The sequence below is a fragment of the Protomyctophum parallelum genome (assembly GCF_964188405.1).
Source record: "Protomyctophum parallelum genome assembly, chromosome: 13".
Classification (NCBI taxonomy): Eukaryota; Metazoa; Chordata; class Actinopteri; order Myctophiformes; family Myctophidae; genus Protomyctophum; species Protomyctophum parallelum.
The window spans coordinates 20,616,209-20,637,485 of record NC_139708.1 but is presented as its reverse complement, the minus strand read 5'-3'; the positions used below and the strand labels follow the sequence as shown (position 1 = coordinate 20,637,485).

General features: G+C 43.9%; 1 protein-coding gene across 9 annotated transcripts in view; it reads left to right on the top strand.

The window, feature by feature from the left end:
* Positions 1–21,277, top strand: part of gpatch8 (G patch domain containing 8) — a 34,492-nt gene that overhangs the window by 6,203 nt on the left and 7,012 nt on the right. Inside the window, exons 2-8 of one of the 9 annotated variants that reach the window (XM_083780428.1) lie at positions 269–346; positions 1,454–1,489; positions 4,974–4,993; positions 9,078–9,150; positions 16,600–16,641; positions 19,331–19,398; positions 19,983–20,069. In XM_083780428.1, the coding sequence (XP_083636554.1) occupies positions 19,372–19,398; positions 19,983–20,069 (114 nt within the window). In that variant the 5' untranslated portion in view covers positions 269–346; positions 1,454–1,489; positions 4,974–4,993; ... (1 more) ...; positions 16,600–16,641; positions 19,331–19,371. The other 8 variants (XM_083780427.1, XM_083780425.1, XM_083780424.1 and 5 more) reach the window with 8 other exon arrangements.

Genomic DNA, 21,277 nt, shown 5'->3' with positions numbered 1-21,277 from the left:
CTCCATCATTTAGCGGGGGAGTGGGGACCACCTGTAAGTTACCCCCTCAATGACCACTGGTTAATAGAAACCACTGTGCTAGGTGATGATAGCTACACATTTTAAACCCAGCTTGCATTTTGGTGACATCATGCCACATGCCCACCAGCGGCAAATAGTTGGCAGCGAAGGCTATGTGCCCTCTTTACATGTAATTAATCCAGAGCATTACTTCTGCATTTTAGTGCTTGCGTCCAATTCCTGTGTCCTGTTTGTGTGTCACTTTCAGGGTGGGAATCACTTTGACCAGTATGAAGAGGGCCAGTTGGAGCTGGAGCAGGCGTCTCTGGACAAGCCCATAGAATCGGTAAGGCTGCACACATCCATCAACCCGAACCACTTTTTGGACCAGCTGTGAGAGTGGATGATTGGTCCAGGGAGGAATAAGAGCCACGCCCCCTTGTTTTGTTCTTCCATTGACTCTGCCCACTTAGAATGCATCCAGTGGTTCCTTGAACAAACTGCCACCTAACCAATAGAGTCACCTGTCTTATGTTCATTAATACCCTGTATAGTGCTCCCCCAACCCCATCCTAAGTCCTCTGCCTGTTCTATTTACTTTGTTGACAGTCAGATTACCATGTATTTTGCTAGATGTCTCTTATGTTTGAACTAAAGCTAGATAAAAAAAAATAACCTTTTTTACTATCAGTCTCCCATTAGTCATTTATGTCATCCAAACACTAGTTGAAAAATAGATGGCGTTGAAAATGTGGAGTGGATAAAGCACTGTCCCTAATGGTTTGGTCTAAATACTGTCAATGTTTAATTGACAGTATTGACAAAATGTAGTTATTCTGATTCTGGTTACATGGCTCGCTGTACTGTATGCTCAAAAATTTAGAGCATACAATTTAGAGTCTAAATTATCAATTATTATTATGTTGAGCAGTGCACTCAATGTAGTCAAGCCATTTGTCCCACTCATTGGTGGGAAAGCAGTCCTGGTGGCCAATGGAACCATAGCAGACCACACACACGGACAGACACAGACTTACATTGTTTTATTAGCCTACTGCTGATCTACCATTGAACTAATCTAATTAGATACAGGCGTTCATTGAGAGAGGTGAGGTTCAAAAATATAATAAGAGTTTAATGCCCTCCTACAAGGACAAACAAGATTAACATGTTGCAAAGATAATTGGGGGCTTTAAAGTTGCCAGAATGTAGTTGGCCATTATGTGTCTGATTGTTCGGTTCGATTTTGGAAAAAATGGCCAGTCAGTGGCAGTGCTTAATCCACTCCATTTAGTGAGAGAGAGAGAGAGTGCTTTAGATGATGTGAATGGCTAGATTTGTGTTTTGAGTGAGTGTGTGTAGTTTAGAACTTATTTGTCTTAGTCTGTTTTTGTCTGTAGGACAGTTATCTTATTGTACACAACTTGGGGTGTTCGACATTTCTCTCCTGCAGCGAATTGGCCCCTATTAGCTAAGCAGCAATGACCCGGTTTGTATTTGCACGCTCTGCTTTCCTACTCCTATCTTTAGGGTCCTTGTAACGCTTCTCTTACTGTCTCTCTTACTTCTCTTTCTCCCTCTCTTTATTTCACGCCTATCACTCTTTATATCTCTACTGTCTCTCTGTCTTGCTCTCTCTTTCTGTCTGTTTCTGTCACGCTCCCTCCCTCCCTACTACACAAGTGATTCGGTGTACAGTACCCTCTGTCATTCTGTGCTGGCATGGTGCTTGTGCAACTGGGACTGCATTTTTCGCTGAAGAGGCACATAGATAATAGCGCAGGCAGCTCTTTTCATTCTCTCTCTCCGTCCTCACCTCCCTCCTGCTCTGTCTCTCTCTGAAGCATCAGGGTAAGCAGGCCCAAGCTTTTCCTCTCCTCTACCTAAGAATCTACGAAGATCTAATCTAAGAAGAAGTGCTTTGTGACCCAGTCAGATAACATAAGCAAAATATAAATCTCTTCAGTAGTCACACCACCAAGCAGATGAAACTGCACTACCTCAACTTTTATGTAAACTTACATGGCTGCGGTGCTCGATCACGGATAACTTTGGCCAGAGCGGTCAGAAGTGGGCTAGACCCCAAGAAGCTAATTTCTTAGACCGCAGCTTTAATTATGATTGTAACAAAGAGGCCAAGTTGAATACCAATGGAGTGAGTGGAGCTTCATGGCTGAAGTACACAGTCAGTCAGTCACGGGATAAATTACCCACTGTTTATGGGTTGTGGAGAGGAGGAGGTGGCCTGCTTAACCTGGCATCTCGAGCATCTCGTTTTGCTCCTGCGCTATTGTTTATGGAGGGGCACTGAGGGCTGAGCTGCTGCAGCACACAGCCTGTGACACGTGGAACTACTATACCAAAAATGGCACGTACGTCACTCAGTCAACCTGAGAAGCACATCATCAAACAAGCTTATTTAAGCATGTGTTATACTTCAGCAGTGGTGTTGTGTGCCCGTAAAGCGCTCTACAAAAATGTACGTTTCTTTTGGTGTTGACATGTTGCGTGGCGTGTCAACACTTTTTTTCCCCTGTTGGAAAATAACGTTATTTTTGTCGAGACATGTTGCACAACACTTCAACACCAAAGCATTAATCAGGCTTTAGAAAAGCCACACACCGCCCCCAACACAAGGCCAGTACAGGGGACTTCATTAGTGATTTATGCTAGTGTATGTAAAATGTCACCAACTATTACATTTTTCTTTTACTTATTTATACTGATTATTAGAATGGAGCTTCCCAAACTGTCTAAATGAATGACTAGCAGTAACATAAACCTAATCACCACCACGCACACAGTTACTAACATTTTGGCTGGTGGCTGTTTCTTGCCCTTTATCAAAAAGTGTCTTTTCATTATGATCTCTCTCCAGATGGGTCACTGCATGTCAGATTGAATTAGTATCTCTCACACACACACACACACACACACACACACGCGCACACACACAGCACACAGCACAGGTACAGTAGCCTTGACCTACTCCGGCCCACCTCTGTGACGTAGATGTGTGAAGCTACGGGTGAGTGTCGGTTGTCACTGGGTGTCAACATCACGGAGCTGATAAAGGAGTGCATCAGCCCAGCCCCTCGGAGCCCCTCCCCCGCCTGATTTATTGTGTGTGATCTATAGGCAGCTCTAGAGGTCTGTGGTATTTCATTGGGATCTTTACTCTCTCTCTGTCCAACCCTTTGGGCCTTCTGCCCTCTCTGTCTAACATTGTTTTTTTGTTTTTTTTTGCATAATTGCATGTTTTAACTGGGTAGCATTCAGTGCTATTACTTGTCACACTGTCCTAATACCCTCCCTCCCCCGACGTCTCTATCCCCTTTCCGACCCTCACCCCACGCCCACCTACCCCTCCGATATGCAGCGGGCCAGCCTCAGAATCCACAGTTGCACATCATCGGTAATCTAAGAAACACATGTAGACCGGGTCTGGGTCACTGTCGAACGACACGGAAGCTTAACTTCTTGACAAACATCCATGCATTCAACACACGTTGCACCTCAACACCCGTAGAGTCTCTCTGGTTCATTGCATCAGCTAGATGGTAGGACCATGTAAGTTGTAACCCAGGCCAGGGACATCAGTGTGTTGGAGAGTATTGCAGCTGTCGTGAAATACTTAACCGTGGTACAGTTGGCTCCGTTGAGTCCGTTCCATTACATAATGTGGTTCTAACACACTGGACCTTTCAGAATCATTTTAACATAGTGTGGTGAACTGGAGTGTTTTCTCTCAGCACCACCTCCAATTTGTTTACTAAGTTGACGTAATCCACGAGAGAACACCTCAGGGTGATTTTAAACATCTTCATGCTCAGTGATTGGAAAATAATGTACACAGTGCTATATTATGAACAACAAGGCGCTTTCTGTTTTCTGAAGATTGGCTTTAGAACCACTGAGACAGTTGTTTCCATTTAGTCACACCTATCTGAGACTCGGCAGGAATGCACTGAGCACCCCAAACGCGAGGAAACTGAAGGGAGGGTTTATTGGGAACAGATCCTAGTTAACCGCTGGCACCTGCAAGACCTCCATATATATTTATATTATGATGAGAGAGGGTGACGTCTGCTTGTGAGTCCTCTGTCCTTTCCCCAAATGGTCAGTTACCAGCCTTTGCGTCAACCTTCTTTTTTCCCCCCCTCAAAATGTGTTGCAACTCATTCATTCAATGATTCAATATGCCCCAAAATACAAGGTTGTTTTAGTTTAATTGTTCAGTGTTTTACTGGATTGGTTTAACCAATAACCATATATGGTATTAGAACACTACAGTAATGTGACGTGTGTTATTCCAATTCTCATGCCCTCATTCTGATTTGAAGAATAATGCTGGGAAGGAATCGGAACATATTATGTAAACCAGAGTGACGTCACACTTGGACACACACACGCACGCATACACGTGTGCGCACAGACTCATTAATACTCTGAGGTCACTAGTAAGGTCGCCTGCATATCTCTGCCTTTACCCACATCTTACACCTGGTTTATACTTGGTTGCATGCAGTGTGTCGCGCACGGATAATTGCCGATCTATAAGCTTGTAGGTCGGCTGTTTTCGCTGCACATCAACACACCTGCGTGCAACCATGTATAACCCAGGCTTTAATCTCCCCTCTTCCCCATGTACTGTGCCAGTGACAGCACAATGCACCCTCCCCCCCCCCCCCCCTTACAACCACCCCACCCCACTTGTGGCTTTCTTTCTTTCGTTTGGATAACATTTTCATTTATTCTTTATTTCTTCTATATTAACAAGTCAATTGGTGGATTTATTGTCATGCCTACCAATTTTGTTTTCTGTTTGTATACAGTATTATGTTTGTTCAAAGGCAGAGAATTTTTCTTTTGCATTAAATTAAATAGAAAAGCTACTAAGCTAGAATAATTGCAGTTGAAAGCGTTTGGCCGGTTCTCTTACGTTGTGTCACGTGTGACTATTCTTTTGACAGCCCAGTATTTTAAAAGCCAGGTTCGTATGGAAATGCCTTCCCTTCCACTTGCACTGCTGTTGGACTCGCCGTCGTTGCTTTCATCCGTCTGTCTGTCTGTCTGTTTATTTATTTATCTTTTCAGTGCATTTAATCTGTTGTTCAGCACGCAGCCCACCTCATCTCTGCCCCTTTCACATTGCTCAGCCCATTTTTAGACCTAAACTATAAACGGTGTCGACACGGCAGTTGCCACTGGCTGTGTCACATCCAACCTTGCCCCACCTGTTTATTAATTTCTGATTCACACACGTGATTTAAACCCAGAGGGCGGAAATAACTCATATACCGGTAGTTGTGTGGCAAGTACTACCCGTAATTCCTAATAGGACATTATCTGTCTGAGCTTGCCAAATAGAACATGTTATTTGGAAAGCTGCTTTGGTCACATAACTCTTTGACTGAGGCATTGCTCAACAATGTTGAATCTGCCGTGGGCAATAGAAAGAGTTATATGTTTTATTTATTTAATGCTGCTGTTTCAGGGCACGTATAGATTTTTCCTCCTGTCTTCCAAAGCCCACAATTCAGCTTGGCGTCCAGACGTGTGTGTGTGTGTGTGTGTGTGTGTGTGTGTGTGTGTGTGTGTGGGCTGCTGTTGCACCATTGCTGCAGTAAAGCACAGAAGCATGCCCACCGTCAGAGGGAGGAGCTCACTGCAGCAAAAATCTTCAGACAGTGTAGCTTGGTAGAGTCATGGGCCATGTAGTCCTGTAGTCTGAAGTATAATGCAGTGTAAGAGCTTAGCAGCTATAGACTTTATAGTCCATGTAGACGTAAACCTGATTATATGCTTAGTTACACACGGGTGTCGTCCACCAAAAACAGCAGATACGCAAGCTCTCAAACATTTCCATTTCAACGCGTTGTGACCAGCTATTTTGGGTGGCTGACACCCACTCGCAAGTAATCTAATTCAGGCTTTACACAGTTGGCTTTTACCTTCATAATGTCCAGCGGCTACCAGGCAAAAACATGTGAACACAGAGAGGTAGCATGTTAGGGGCTATATATACACTACACTGTACTGCCCTAGTTATGGGTCTACACAAGCTGGCTTTCTCCAGACTTTGTTTTCTCCGCAATGAGGCCCAGCCGAGATTCCTCTCTTATCTCATCCCGGAGCGGAAGAGATCTGACAGCCAGACACACACAGGCCAGCTCCAGCCTGTAATATCCATTCCCATGCTTGGCTGTGTTTGCTTATGACATTTTGAAGGGGAAGAAGAAAAAAAATGTACACGCCATCAAACAGGAAGTGGTGCAGTTCAGTTTGTCCCAGTGGCACGATTAGACAAACATTATGGGCTGTTATCAGCAACATTTCGCTTGATCTGCTTTGTTTTATTTAGCCCCCGAAACACCAAATAGGTTTTGGGCAGGGAGGGAGAAAAACTATTTGGTTAACAGATCCCTCAGAGGGTTTGGGCTGGAGCTAGATCCAATTTGTTAGACCCCAATTAAGGTCCATGGGCGGAGATGCGGCATGTGCTGTGTGTGTGACCACCATCCCCTTCATGTGCACTAACCCATAATGGCCCAACCCACTTCCAAGGCCACAGAGCGCCATGTATCTACAGTACAGTCCATCGCTCAGCCTGCTCTGTCCTACCCTGTTTCCTTCCTCTTTAACACACATACCTCTTGAACCATAGCTGGTGGTAAACCAGCGAGCACGGAATCTCCTTCGCGTTTGAGTAAATGGCCACACCCCCCTCCTACTAGTAGCAGGGGGATAACGTACAGTTTTTAGACCGCGACGGCGGGGCGCCGTCTCAAGCGAACTTGAGCCACGAGAGACGCCACCGAGTGCGAGCGAGTTGCTGTGTCGAACGTCGCAAAGTTCGCCTAGCCAATGTGGTCCCGTTCGAGTTGCAAATATAGTAGATATTGGCAAAATAGTCAATTCTCGTCCCTCAAGAGTCCCGAAAGTAGGGAAAGTCGGGAGGCGGGGCATGACCATTTACTCAAACGCGATGCAGATTCTCGGGTCGTGTTAAACCATCGCCACTCTGTGCTTGAGCCCACCTCACTGACTAACCGTTGGAGTTCTCCTGTCTCCCATGACCACACCCACCTCCCCCAGTACGTCTACCCACCCACCATTCAACAAGTGCACTACTAACACCGACGTCTCCTTTTTGTTAAAACTCTTTAACAAAAAGCTGCATGCTGTTTTTCTGTTTGACAATTTGGTTTATTTGAACTCCTTCCACCACTATTTTTGTTTGTGAACCTCTATGTCCACTCTCTCTTTGTGATTATAAATATCCTTTCTGTTCTGGTTTGTATTTTTGTTTTTATTGTTAATCTTTCGTAGATTGCAACACTCTGGTGAATGTTAGCCACGCCTGGAATAGTTATAATCACAACAGAACAACACGAAATCTCATTTGTTTTTCTGTTTATTTGTGCTTGAAGATGTAGTGTGTAGTGGTGGGACGGTCTTGCATTTCACTTAATGTTTTATTTTGTTTGTATTATTGCTGACCCATGATTCGAGTGCTATAACACTTTCAGTCACACACATTAGACCCCTGCAATGTGCTAGGTATTGCTATTGTGTATGTTTTTAAGCACCTTTCTAGCAACTCTGGTCCATTTAAGAGTGATATATGATTTTAGATCTGCTATTTTGCGGTATAAATTAAGCATTACCCATTACCTTTTTCAACCAACTTGATAGTTTTTCTTGATGTTGTACATCTTGGAGGCTCCAATCAAACTGTATATCCATTCAGACAATTCAATCAATGCAAAAGGCCCTTTCTCACAGCACTTCACAATCAAAGTCGAAAATATGCCTCCAAAAATGGTTGTGTAGCAAGCAACACTAAACACTTTTTGGATATTCAAACACTACCATGCTGCAAAGCGGCCTGTCTACTTCATAAAGTGCACTATATATATACTCTGTATATGAACATGATAAAGTCTAAAGTGGGCAACATATTGCAGATCTAAGTGGTGGTAGCTGGTGGCACACGCTAATGGGTTTCCAAAACAGAAACGGCCACGTGGTTGAGACCAGACCATCGATAGAAGGCCAGAGATGCTATGGGTGTCCAAGAGCATTCACAATGGGGAAACTAGTGCATTTAACGGGCTACATGAACACGGTCTCCCTCTCTCTCTTGTCTACGTGCACACACTTGCATCCCCTCAAACGTGAACATTTTCTCAATCCCCCCCGGGCCTTGTAATGGTAATCCAAGGCCCTCCTCTCTTTACGTCTTTCTCCGTTCCTCGCTGTTTTTGTTTCTTTTTTTGTGACGGCTGCATACATGTCATGGTGCTCCCCCTATGTCATGGTTATGGAATCACGGCAAGCTTGGAGTTTTCTGGTCCTCAATTCAGTTTTTATATGCAAGATTTCCATACCCGTTCTGTGTCATTCTATTTGTGTGTACCACGATCTGGCTCTGTAGTGTTTTCATATATGTATGCGTGTGATACACATATATATATATATTATATATATACTTTATTTATATCGCCCTCTCCTTTCTCCTCCTCAGTCTGTGACTTGTGTACATTTTGTTAGCCAACAGGGAAGTAGAAAATGCCACATGTGTCCCAAACAGGTATTTAGCTTACCGTGGTAAGGTATGCCGCTCTTTCCATCCCTGCCAACACACGGTCGCTAGCCTGCAGGCTACACACAGCCTCATGTATTCATTCACACTTAGCAGAGAGAGAACACATCCCTCTTCCTCTCAGCCTCCTCCTCCTCCCACCCTCCACTCCCCTCATCTCCTCCTCCTCCTCACCACCTTTTGTGCTGGAAGACACTGATGTTACACAATGCTGTAGGTGATTCTTTATTATGGATGACAAATGATACTGATGATGGTGACGGTGGTGGTGGTGGTTGTACGGATGATGACGATGATGATGTGGTATGTGTGTTGTTGTTTTTGTTTATTAATTTATTTGTTATCTTTTCTCCTTTTTTTGTGTGTGTTGCTTTTCTGTTTGTGTGTGTTTTGGACCCTTGCCTGCGGGGAAAGCTCCTCTTATTATTGGAATATTTTTGGTCTTTCTCTCCTCTGTTCTGTCTGCTAGGATAACATCGGGCACCGGCTGCTTCAGAAACATGGCTGGAAGTTGGGGCAAGGCCTGGGCAAAACCATGCAGGGTAAGGAATTCAACCCTCCTTCACAGCCACATGCACACTACACAATGTACTCCAACTGCTGTTTCTTCTACCTCTCTACCTTCTGTCACTTCCCCTTCCTTCACACACTTATGTTTCTCTTTTTCTACTCATACTTTTCCAAAAAACGTCCTTTTTGTTATTCTATATATTTTATTCTATTCTGTATCTCCATGTCCCTTTTTCTGACCTTTTCTTTTTTTGTCTGTCACTGGGGGAAAAAAGAAAGAGCATAATTTCTGTTCCTGTTGCTCTTGCACTGCTTTTCCCTTGGAACGTTATTTTTGGAATATGAGGTGAACAGTGTTTTATTATTGCTGTCCCTTTCCTGTGGTGCATTTAGTCCGTAGGACGCCTGGTTCAAATGGGTCAGACTTGATTTTGTTTTTATATAATCTTTTTACTGTCTGTGTGTGTGTTGTGCGTGCGTGTGTATATTGTTGGTGAGACCATACATAGTGATACTATAGTCTTTAAAAGGACAAACACTTGCCCTGCTGAATCATCACATAACTTCACATCATGGTTAAGAAGAATACAGACACAAACAGTCTCCAGTCCTCCCAACATCCAAAGAGTTGGAAGTGGCTAAAAATAGACGTGGCCTCTTTTTAACAGCAAGGAGGTCTACTCTACACTACATGCAACATGGCAGCCCAATTTTCACTTGATTTCCTGTAGACATTAGACACTGATTCTGTATACGACCAGTGAAGTGTACATAATTAAATAGTAAATACACATATATATTATTATTAATATCAAGAACGACACATGATCAGTCTGCAGCTGTTACTGCCTGATGACTGGAAGGGGATAACGGCAACAGAATATTTACACTTAACTGCACGTTGTTTCTCCCAGGCATTTGGCTAACTAGAAGGTGATGATGTTTCTTTTGCGTCTTAGCCGGCCATCTGCGTTTGTTTGTGATAAACAAATGCACACATAGTAAAACAAACGCGCACACACAGTGCCAGAAAGAGTCGGAGAGGGGACAGAGAGACCCAGTTTGTCTGCGGTACAGTGCGTCATTTTTGGTCAAGTTGTTTGAGTAGCTCCTTAAACTAGTTATATAAACATGGTAAATATTCCAGAAGATTAGCAGGTCTTCTTTCTCTTCAGTCGAAAACTGTCCATTGTTTGGTTTTTACATCTGTGTGAGAGCACTGTGTAGGTCTTTGCAGAGACTGCTGCATACGCTCGCATTGGTTAAATGTTTAATATAGATTCTGAAATGTTTTGCTCGCAATTGAACAAGTAGAATCACCTGCAGCGGGGTAATTCTGACGGTTTCGTCGGTCGAATGGACAATCATTGGTGGCCTCAGACCGGAAGGCAGCGGCAACAATATATACCGGTATTTAAAAAAATGGATGCCTTATTGGCCGCTGCAGTTTGTTTGACTTTGTTTATCGATGTGAGGGCGGAAGTGCGGAAGCCATGCTGCCACTCAAGTGACTACTGGCCAATCACAGCACGTCTTTTCTGGGACTTGTCAGAGCCAGAAGTTAACGTCCGCTCTGTGACGCACGCAGAAGCTTCTGTGACGCACTATTGCCTCGCGCAATAGTTGTCTGGCTACATGAGACTAGTGAAGCACCAACGCAGAAGCTTGCCCTCACTTTTGCAGATAACCCCAGAGCTGAAGGAGGCGTCTACCGTTCTATGTCTATGGTGGTAACTATGTTAGATTTACTGGAGAAGGTGGTTTTTGCATTGATTGGTGCAGATTGCAGAACATGACTGCATTTGTTTGGGCCGGTCTTATCTCCAGTGGTGGAGAAAGTACTCAGATATACTATACTATACTATAAATACTGCAATCAGTTTAATACTTTTGTACAAAAGTATTGGTATCAAAATGTACTTAAAGTACCAAAAGTAGAAAGTACTCATTGTGCAGAATGACCTGTTTCAAAAGTTTTCAAATATACTGTAATTTCCGGACTATAAGCCGCGACTTTTTACCCATGATTTGAACCCTGCGGTTTATACAACGTGCGGCTAATCTATGGATTTTTACAGCTAACGCAGAGCCATCTAAGGCTCTGAGCTAACGTAACGGCCACTAGGGAGCCACCTGCGGCTTATAGTCTGGTGCGGCTTGTATACATACATATTTGGGATTTTCCCTAAATTTGGCTGGTGCGGCTTATATTCAGGTGCGCCTTATAGTCCGGAAATTACGGTATGTATATAAAGTAACTAAAGTTGGCAAAAAATAATTGTAGTCGAGTAAAATAATAATAACAATATTTGACTCTTGAGATGCAGTGGAGTAGAAGTAAAACCACTGACATTTGGAAATACTCCAGTAAAAGTACCCCAAAACTGTACTTAAGTACAGCACTTGAGTCAATAAATGTACTTGGTTGGTTACTCTCCACCACTGCTTCGCTCACCATCATTTCATTAGCACCGCCCCATTTGGCTCTGACTCAAGGCTCATTGGCTGAGTGGACGTGCCACCGCCCCATTTGGCTCTGACTCGGGCCCATTGGCTGAGTGGAGGTGGTGGTGTGGAGAACCATGGCACGTCTCCATGGAACTCCTGCCTGTTACATTCTTCTTCCTTCTCCACCCTCCCCATTTTATTTCCTGTCCCCTTCAATCCCCTCCCATGCCTCCTCTCCTCTTTCTATTTCCTGCTCTCTTTAGGTGCTCGGTTCTCAGTTTAGCGGCCCCCTGCTCTGTCACCTCTGAATGATGTCAACTTTGGCAGCCTGCTGAGGTCATCATGTAATGTCATTATAAGAATTGGTTAAGTTTTCATGGAATTGACTATTTGGTCTAGTCTACCCCCCCTCCCCCACCCCCTTTGTATCATGTGGGATTCTATCCCAACCTTCAAACCTCCAGACAGACACTACATTTTATAATTTAATCAGCTCGTACAGTCGTGAATCATCCCTGTTGCTGGACCCCCCCCCCCCTCCCTCACACAAACACACAGTCACGCACACACACACACACACACACACACACACACACACACACACACACACACACACACACACACACACACAAAACCAGCAATAACATCTGTTCTCAATTTAAGGGATGATGAAGTCTACAATTTCTCACACACACACATGTGTACACATGCACACACAGTCGCTAGACAATCTGTTTGTTATCCAAACACCACTTCAGTGTCTCTAGGAAGGAGCTGAAGTCTAACTGGCAACTGTGTGTGTAACACACACACAGTTGCCTAGAATTTTCATTACAGTCTCACCATTGGAGAGGGTCTCTCTATACCAAAGGAAAGACAAAACAAGACGTAACGGGGGAAGACGTCACTTTACCGTAGCTTTGTCTTACCACTGGTGGTAGTAGGTGTTGTAGGCAATCTAGACTTGAATATCTCACTTTACCAGTTAAGTTGAGGGAAACCTGTCACTCAGGAATTTCGCTCACCTCTCTGACCATAAATTGTGAATCTTTTGGACACTGTGCGAAAGCTCATGTAAATGCTAGTGTAGATTTTGATCACTGTTCAGTTTCCTTTCCTCTGGTCTACAATTCTACCCCATGTCAGTTGTATACAACAAGGGTCCTGCACAGTAGGGATGCACCGATCCGGCTTTTTGGCATTCGATACCGATTTCGATACATGGGGGTCCAGTATCTGCCGATACAGAGTACCGATCCGATACCCCCCACAAAGAAACGTAATAACCTATTAAGCTGTATGCCTCACTGTGTGGAGTCTGGAATCATTATTTTGTGTAAGGCAACATCAAGGCTTGACTTAAACTTAAATTACTTTCCCAACTTTGTAAAACAAAATGTAACAAACACAGATATAAATGCACTGAATTATTTATTAAATAACTGTGCAACAATTAGACCAGGTTAATGTGTGCGCAGGCTAGCCTGGCTGCATTCCACATGTTATACTGTCAATACTACACTGCTGTGTCACAGAGGAGGTATAGTTGTTTAATTATCGGATCGTATCGGATCGCATAATGGATCGGCCACCGATCCGATACCCGATCTAGAATTTTAGCCTGGATCGGCGCCGATCTCCGATACGAGTATCGGATCGGTGCATCCCTACTGCACAGTGATGAATGTAGCATAGCATTGAAATATGAACCACGCACTGTACTGGTGAGAGTCACAGGCCTGCAGAATGTCGGGCCTGTTTTGGAAGGGACATTTTGTCTTTTGTTCTTCAGTGCCGATGCCCTGGCCTTGTGGACATACTGTATATGGCATTAATTCCCCCATATCAGTCAAGCATGCTGCTTCGTTCTGGGCAGGGTGACAAGTTGTGTGTGTGTGTGTGTGTGTGTGTGTGTGTGTGTGTGTGTGTGTGTGTAAAGAAATCAGGTATACAACAGTAGCTCTGGGAGCTGTCTGTGGTGGTTTGTCCTCTGAAACATCTCAAAGTCCACTCTGATGTGTGCTTTTGTGTGGTGGAGAGAGCGAGCAAGATGAGACTAACTACAGTAGTTTCCGATGGTGCTGCACCATTTTTGGTAGTTTTTAGTTGTTTTTAAGCCGCTGGGATCACAGGTGTGTGTGGTTTGTATGAGTGTGCTCCTCGGTGCTCGGATGACGTCCTGCGATGTGGTGCATGTCCAGTTGTCCAGTTGTGTAGGTAATTAGTGATCCTGTGTTTCAAACCAGCTGCGATTTGGTGCATGTCCAGTTGTGTAGGGAAATAGTGATCCTGTGTTTCAAACCAGCTGCGATGTGGTGCATGTCCAGTTGTGTAGGGAACTAGTGATCCCGTGTTTCAAACTTTGTGTGCTAATTTTTTTTGGTAATCTGCTTAGTCGGACTCGCCAGACTCGAAGCACAATCATGCCATTTCGTCACACGTGTGTGGGATAATGGTCCAGTTTATTACAATAATCTTCCTTTGCTTTCTCTCCTTCCTGTCGGACAGAGAAGGTTTATTTGAATTTTGAATTCATAGCAATGTGTTGTCCCCTATTTAAGTTTTCACTGTATTGACTTTGTTCTTATTCTTCTTTTTTGTTCTTTTGCCCCTTTTATAGGTAAGGTTTGTTGGATTCCCTCTGTATGTCAGTATGTGCGCGCGCGTGTGTTTGTGTGTGGGTGTGTTTCTTTCTCCCACTCTGCGATTGACCTCAATGTAACACCCCCTCCCCCCTTTTTACAGTGTACTGTAGGCTAATGGCCTCTCGGCTTCTTCCTTTTCGCTTCATAAATCACTAAACCCTTATTTCAATGCGCTCAAGTGCAAAATGCTTCGATTTGAACAAAGAACAAAAATCCACTTGAAATCAAGGTAGATTTAGTAAAGCCATGATTCCATCACATCCCATTAGAATCATCAGCTCCACACGTCTTTTTAGATTTTTGTTTTTTTGTTTTTCTCTCTGTGAGTGTCCGTGGCTGCTATCGGGGTTTCTGATTGGCTGTAACCACGGCTCAGACTTTGAATGGCTTGCAGAGTAGACAAGTTTCCCCCCCACCTTCTGCCTGTTTGCCTGTATCTACCTCCAAACCTGTGAAACTTGTGTGTATGTGTGTGTGTGGTTGTAACGTGGGACTGAAATGTGCGTGTGTGTTTGTCACTGACGGGGCCGTAAATGTCAACTTACAGGGAAAACCTCACGCCACCCCTCCGTACCCAAAACATCAGTCCCCATGGTTACACACTACCATCCTCCCCTGGTCCTTTTGCACAGCATGCTTGTCCCAGAGGTGAACTCCTGCTTGCCTCAACCGTGTCATACTCATCTGGGGCTTTAAGCAGTGTTGGAGGTCCATATGACGCTAAGGCACTGGTTCCCCAAACACTGGCTGCGGACAATTATTTCTTTATTTATTAATATCATTTCAAAACATTTTCCAAAAACATTCCCCCAAAAAAGACAAACTTTTCATGAATTAATAATAAAATCCAATGCTTTTTTTCAGTAATGTTATGAAGGAATCTAAGAAATTCCATGAATTAGAACAAATATTTAAAGGTTCACTTCACCCCTTTTGCAACCAGATCTTGTTTTAATGATAGGCTATTTGGGAGACAAACACTTTCCTGGGGGTTTTATGTGGGTAATATATGTATATATATATATATATATATATATATATATATATATATATATATATATATATATATATATATATGTGTATGATGTCATGGACGCTGGGCTCACTTACTTCCTGGACTACATCAAGGACTGTCTAAAGAGGACGAGACGCGAAGACCGTACGGGCGACGCCATGTTGCTCCATGGTTATTTAAATTGCTCTTTAGACAGTCCTTGGACTACATGTTGTCTCAGTAAGACAAGGAGCAGTGCACCAAAGCATTATGGGAAGTGTAGTCCAGGAATGAAGTGAGCCCACCCTGAAATACCAAAATATCTAAAAACATATTACCCACAAAAAAAACGGGTCCCGGGATGAATATGTAATTTCTGTTTTGGGTCACGGGCTGAAAGGTTTGGGAACCACTGCGCTTTGGGTAATTAATTGACACCACATTGACAAACACTTCCAAATGAACACACGGAACACCAACAGTTTCATGTTTATGCAGTCATTCATTCACACAGCGATGTATAACCAACTCTCTAAGCACTGCTCAAAGCCTGACCGGCCCTTTTTCCTCAGGTATTTCTATGTATGTGTTCACTACCCCAAGGGGTAAGCATATATCCTGACAAAATGAAGCTTGCTGGCTGTGGGCTAGTGAGGAAATGAAATTGATCTTGGGAGATCTGCTAACCAGTCTGACAAGCGTCTGTGAGGCAAAAAAAAAAGGCTTGTAGGGGAGAATGGTTGTTGTGTCAAGTGGCATCCGTCGTCGGCAGGGTCCAGATGATTGATTTGCATGTTTAAAACTAAAGCATGATCAATTCTCTGTACCAGATGCTCGTGCACATACTATAGAAATGGTATTATAGCGTAACATTCAAGTTATTAAACAGTAAGTGCATTTGCCATGTTTTCTTTTTGGAGAAATGTGTGGTTTTTTTTTTTTAATAGTCAAACCCTCACCCAAAACACAACTGAGTTTTGGTTTTTTAATTGAACGTGGCCATCACTAAGTTTGCACCTTGAAAAGGTGACTGGGATGTGTTCACTCTGTCTGGGATGCGACAATCCTGCCTCTGCGAAGCAAGAGGCAGATGAAGGTAGGTTAGACGCCTGGGGACAGATAGACAGATAGACAGACAGACAGACAGACGGATGAAGTGGTGAGAGGGAATCCCTGTAAGCGTCTAGGCCAGAGTGAATACTAGGAGAGAGAGGGAGGGGGGGGGGGGGCTCTCTGATGGCCCCTTCTAATGAACCCTCTACACCCAAAGCCCCCCCCACCCCCCCCCCCCCCCCCCCCCACATCCTACCTACTCCCACTCCAAAACCCCACCCTTACCCTTCTCTATGTGCCTCAATCTTCCTGCTTAACCAATTGGTGTTTCTTTTTTACAGTGATTTGATCCTGCCCATGTTGTGCCGATGGTAAACTTAGTGGTAAATGTTATTTTTTCCCCCCCAATTGAAAATTTATTTTGTTTTTTACTATGATTTTATATCTGTTTTAGTTTCTCCCATTCTCTTATTATGTTTGATTTATTTCATTTGTTGTTCTCCCGTCATCAGAGCACCACTGCTACATAGGCTTCCTCTCTCTGTATTAGTCCTCATGCTGCTGCTTGGATATTATCATACATATACATTACTATTACAACATTCAGCCATTTTGTTTGTTTTCAGTTTTTTCTTTATTTTTTCTTCCTCTTATACCTTGTGATTCACACCCTGTGATTTAGATTGCACTTGTTTTTTGTCCAGTCCCTTTCTTTTCCACTGGAATGGGTAATGCTGAAAGTATTGTCACTGTGTTTTATTTTATTTTTAAAGATGGTGATAGTTTGGGATGACTGTAATTGTTTTTTATTGATTATTTAATTCCAGGCCCGGTCCTGTGACTCATCCCCTGTTGGTTCACGGTGAAAAAAATAAAAAGTCCACTTGTGTGAACAATGCAGTGTTCTGTCCGTGGGCCGGCAAAGTAGACTCCTCTTTACTGTTGGTGCTCCTCTACAGTTGCTAGGGAAATAGCCCCAAAACTTGTCTAGTACCAGTAGATCGTCTGCAGACAGCAGTATCACACACGGCCATCTTCTCTTCACTCAGACAAGGCTTCTCAGTAATCACACGTCATCAGATTTTAGTCTTTAGATTACAAAAAAAGCAAGCTATCCAGCGGACAGACACTGCATTGGGAACGTGAGTCCAGGCAGGCCGTTAGATGATATGACAGCTATAACCTAACAGTCATCATTATGCCATTGGGCTGTGAATGCAAAATTGCACCAGAACAGCACGGGGGAAGCTGGCAGTTTTTAACACAAAAAATTTCATGCCACGGGCTAGGAATTAACTGGACGCATATTTTTGTTTTGTTAGGCCTAAATATTCCCTTTTTCGCATTTTATTTTGTCACTTGTCGCCGCCTTATTGGTGCGGAGTATAATTTTTAAATGAATTGTAAAGATGTTGGCTAATTTATGGCATTCGAGTGCCTGATTCATTTTACATTTTACTTTTGCTCAGTGAAAAAGGCAATTTTTTTTAAAATGTATTTAGGACAACATTGGAATAGTGGACAGCTCTTCAGTTACATTTATACTGTATGTCAAGTTTCACATTGTGGGATCAGTTGGTTCCAAGCCCAGTGCCTTAACTACTATAGAATTTGCTTGCTCTAGATATATTCTATATGCCCAATGGTATAAACCGCCTGTAAAAAGAGATTTTTGTTAAATACCAACCTTTTAGCATGAGTAAAAAAAGGAAAAAAAGAAAAAAAAAACTGAAACCAAACTTAATTGATAATTGGTATGAATAAGAGTAAACGGTGTATCTGGCTGGCAACAGCTGCAGCAGACTAGTTCAAATTCTGTTTTGTGCCTTTTTGTTTTGAGATCCCTTGTCTGTCTGTCCGTCCGTCCGTCCGTCTGTCTCTGTCCACCCCCACCCCCACCCCACCCCTCGTGTAACAGGTAAGTATCCCCATCCCTTGCACTGTCACCATGGCGATTCCTGGCCTGTGACGTCACTCTGCTGTAGTACAGTGCTTGTGTCCTTTTTTACTCTTTCTGCTTCGTTTGGCTGATTATGAGTGGATTAAGCAACTCTGTGTCAATCTCCAAAGTAGTTTTTGATTTTGACTTTTGAAATATTTTTTATTTAATCTTTTCCGTTTCATTCTGTTCTTTTTGTTTGTTTTTTTCTAAAGTAAATTTCCTTTTCTCGTATAGCTCTTTTCACAGCTTACGTAACACATAGCATAAGCAGACAAGGGGGGGGAGAGAAGACAGCCTTTCAGAGCACCCGGCTGTGAGGAGGATAGGGGGACCCTCTGTGTGTGTATGGGGGGGGGGGGGGGGGGGGGGGGGTGGAGGGGCACAAGCCCGGTCCCCGTGTGGGACAGTGAAAGGGGCTTGTGTGGGTCAGGGTCAGGCGGCCATGGGGGCGCTTCAGAGAGGCGATGCGTCACGTCAGACTGTCGTCACGGCTGCTGTCGCAGTGCCTCTCGGTACGGTGCCGCAGCAGCAGCTGTGTCAGCCCCCCCCCCTGCAGTCCCTCAGGCTGTAGCGTCCTTGATAAACTTGGCATTCTGGTTTAACAGGACTGCAGCAATGAAAAGAGGGGGGAGGTGGGAGAGAAGAGACGAGGGCGATGTTCAACAAAGACAGATTGAAAAGGGCTTTACATACAGTGATGGGCTGGCTTAATAAACTGGATCCCTGTCTCATCCCCTCCTGTCCTCCTGTGGCTCGTCGCTTCTCTCTCCCTCTCCTGACGGAAAAAGCACACCTCTGAATGACCCCGATGGTCTGCGCTTGACTTTATATCACCAGGAATAGAATAGCTACACAGCCCGTTTTGACCATTTTAAGAATGAGAAAAATGTCCAGTCGGATTCTATAGGAATAGGACAGGGGCGGCCAGACTAGTTGTGCTACCTGGTGGCTGGAGTAAGCTGTGAGAATGGCTGGTGTTTGGTTCACTGTAGCTTTCTGGTCTCTTTGCACTTCAAGGCAAAAAAAATCTCTAACCCCAGCACCCTATGCTCTAAAAGCAGGCTGTCCCCGAAACCAACTCCCCAGTGTCAAAAGCTCACCTCGCCATCTCTCTGTCTCCTCCCCTCTAGGACGCACCGACCCAGTGCCTATCATCCTCAAATATGATGTCATGGGGATGGGACGAATGGAGATGGAGGTGACAAACCTTGCATGTTCATGTTGTTTTGTGGTGTTGTGTGTTATGTGCCGTGTTGTGTTTAGAGCCCAACCTATATATTGGTTTGGATGATATATCAGTCAAGTTACTTGTCTTTTTTTGATGGCATCTGCAATTATGCAGCTGATTTGTCCTTTTAAAACGTTAAAAAAATAGCCAACATACAAGCTCACCGTCACAACGCATTGCAATGCAACGTGTTGTGAACTTCTAAAACGCCTATTCAAATTATTTGAACAGGGCTTTTAAGTAGCAGTGGTTAAACAAAATAAAAGTTCAGTTTGTGTATATTATATATTTAACTTGTTTGCTTTTTCATTGTATAATTAAAGCTACAATGTTTTATATACTGAAGTTAATTATACGTATACATTTAATTACAATATTTTATAGTTGGCTATTTGTTTATTTCTATTTATGTGTTTGCTTATTGCTTATTAAGTAAAATATGGTTAACTAGAAACTTGGGCTATATTTTTGTTCTACGCAAGACGTTATACTGAAGATGCTGACGCTATTTACAGCTAGAACTGACAAACAACCTCTGAATGTTTCTGGTATAGCTGGACTATGCAGAGGACGCCACGGAGAAGAGAAGGGTCCTCGAGGTGGAGAAGGAGGACACAGAGGAGCTACGTCAGAAATACAAGGTGAGCCTCCTCCGCTGTGACTCAGGAATGTCCACGTTGAGACGTTGCTTCCAATGCTCGTTGAGGTGACGGGTCTTTGCTTTCTCTTCCAGTCCACTCGTCTTCTGTCCAGTTATGTCTTAAAAATCATTGTCCTCCGCTTATGACTCATAGTCCCTGTTGTTTCGATTCTGCAGTGAGTCACTCGTTGCAGTGTTATCATTCTTGGAGAGGATTCGTCCAGTTTTCTCTCTCCTTGCTCTTCTCTTTACTTTTTGTCCCCCCCCCCACCCTGGTGCAGATCCACATTATTTGATCACTTGATAGAGCGGAGACATCGATGTGATCATATGAAACCGGGGGGAGATCATCCGGATAGTGTGAGACAAATCTTGGTATATTCTCCCCACATTCATTTAGCTAGCAGCTTCAGGCACGTTTTAATGTTGTTAGCGTGCTTCTGTGCCACTCTGTGTGCAACACAGCACTGCAATGTGTGAGGGCACGGCTCAAACGGTAGCTTCTTCAAGGCTTCGATCCACTCGGAACGGAAGTTGTTTGAGGCCAATAAAACAATGTCATCGTGATTGAGAGTTCTCATTTTTATAATTGAATTCTCCACAACCACCGTATTATCAGTAGTTCGGTAAACTTCATGTTTCGTACGGCTTGAGGAGCTGGCAGCCCCACACCAACCTGCTGCAGACATCTTGGCCACACCTTGACCAGACCAGTGTGAGTTGGTTGTTGTGTGTGTGAGACACACACACACACAGTGGTAGTGTGTGTGATTGTCTCCACCAGGCCGAAGGCATGTGGGGAGAGTATGTTTTGCACTCCGTCCGTCCACGTGTCCGTCCGTCCGTCCGTCCGTCCGTCCGTGTGTCCGTGAACAGCTAATCTCGGCCACCGTTAACCCGGTCGATGCCATATTTTGCACACACACTCCCTGGATGCCAACCATGAACCTCTGCCCCAAACTTTCCAGAACGGCCTGTTATAGCGCCACCAGGAGGCCGCTTTGTGCAAAACAAGTTTTTGCACAGTACACCTACAGATTTTGTCCAAACATCACGCAAATTGGTACACAGTCTCTCTAGAGCCATTCAACGAAACGGGTCTTTCAGATTTATCAGACTCCACCCTGATTGGTTAAGATTGGCTTCCAAAGTTCACAGGAGTGCTCAGTTTCAAACAAAATGCTGCAAATCATGAACACATCGCGTGAT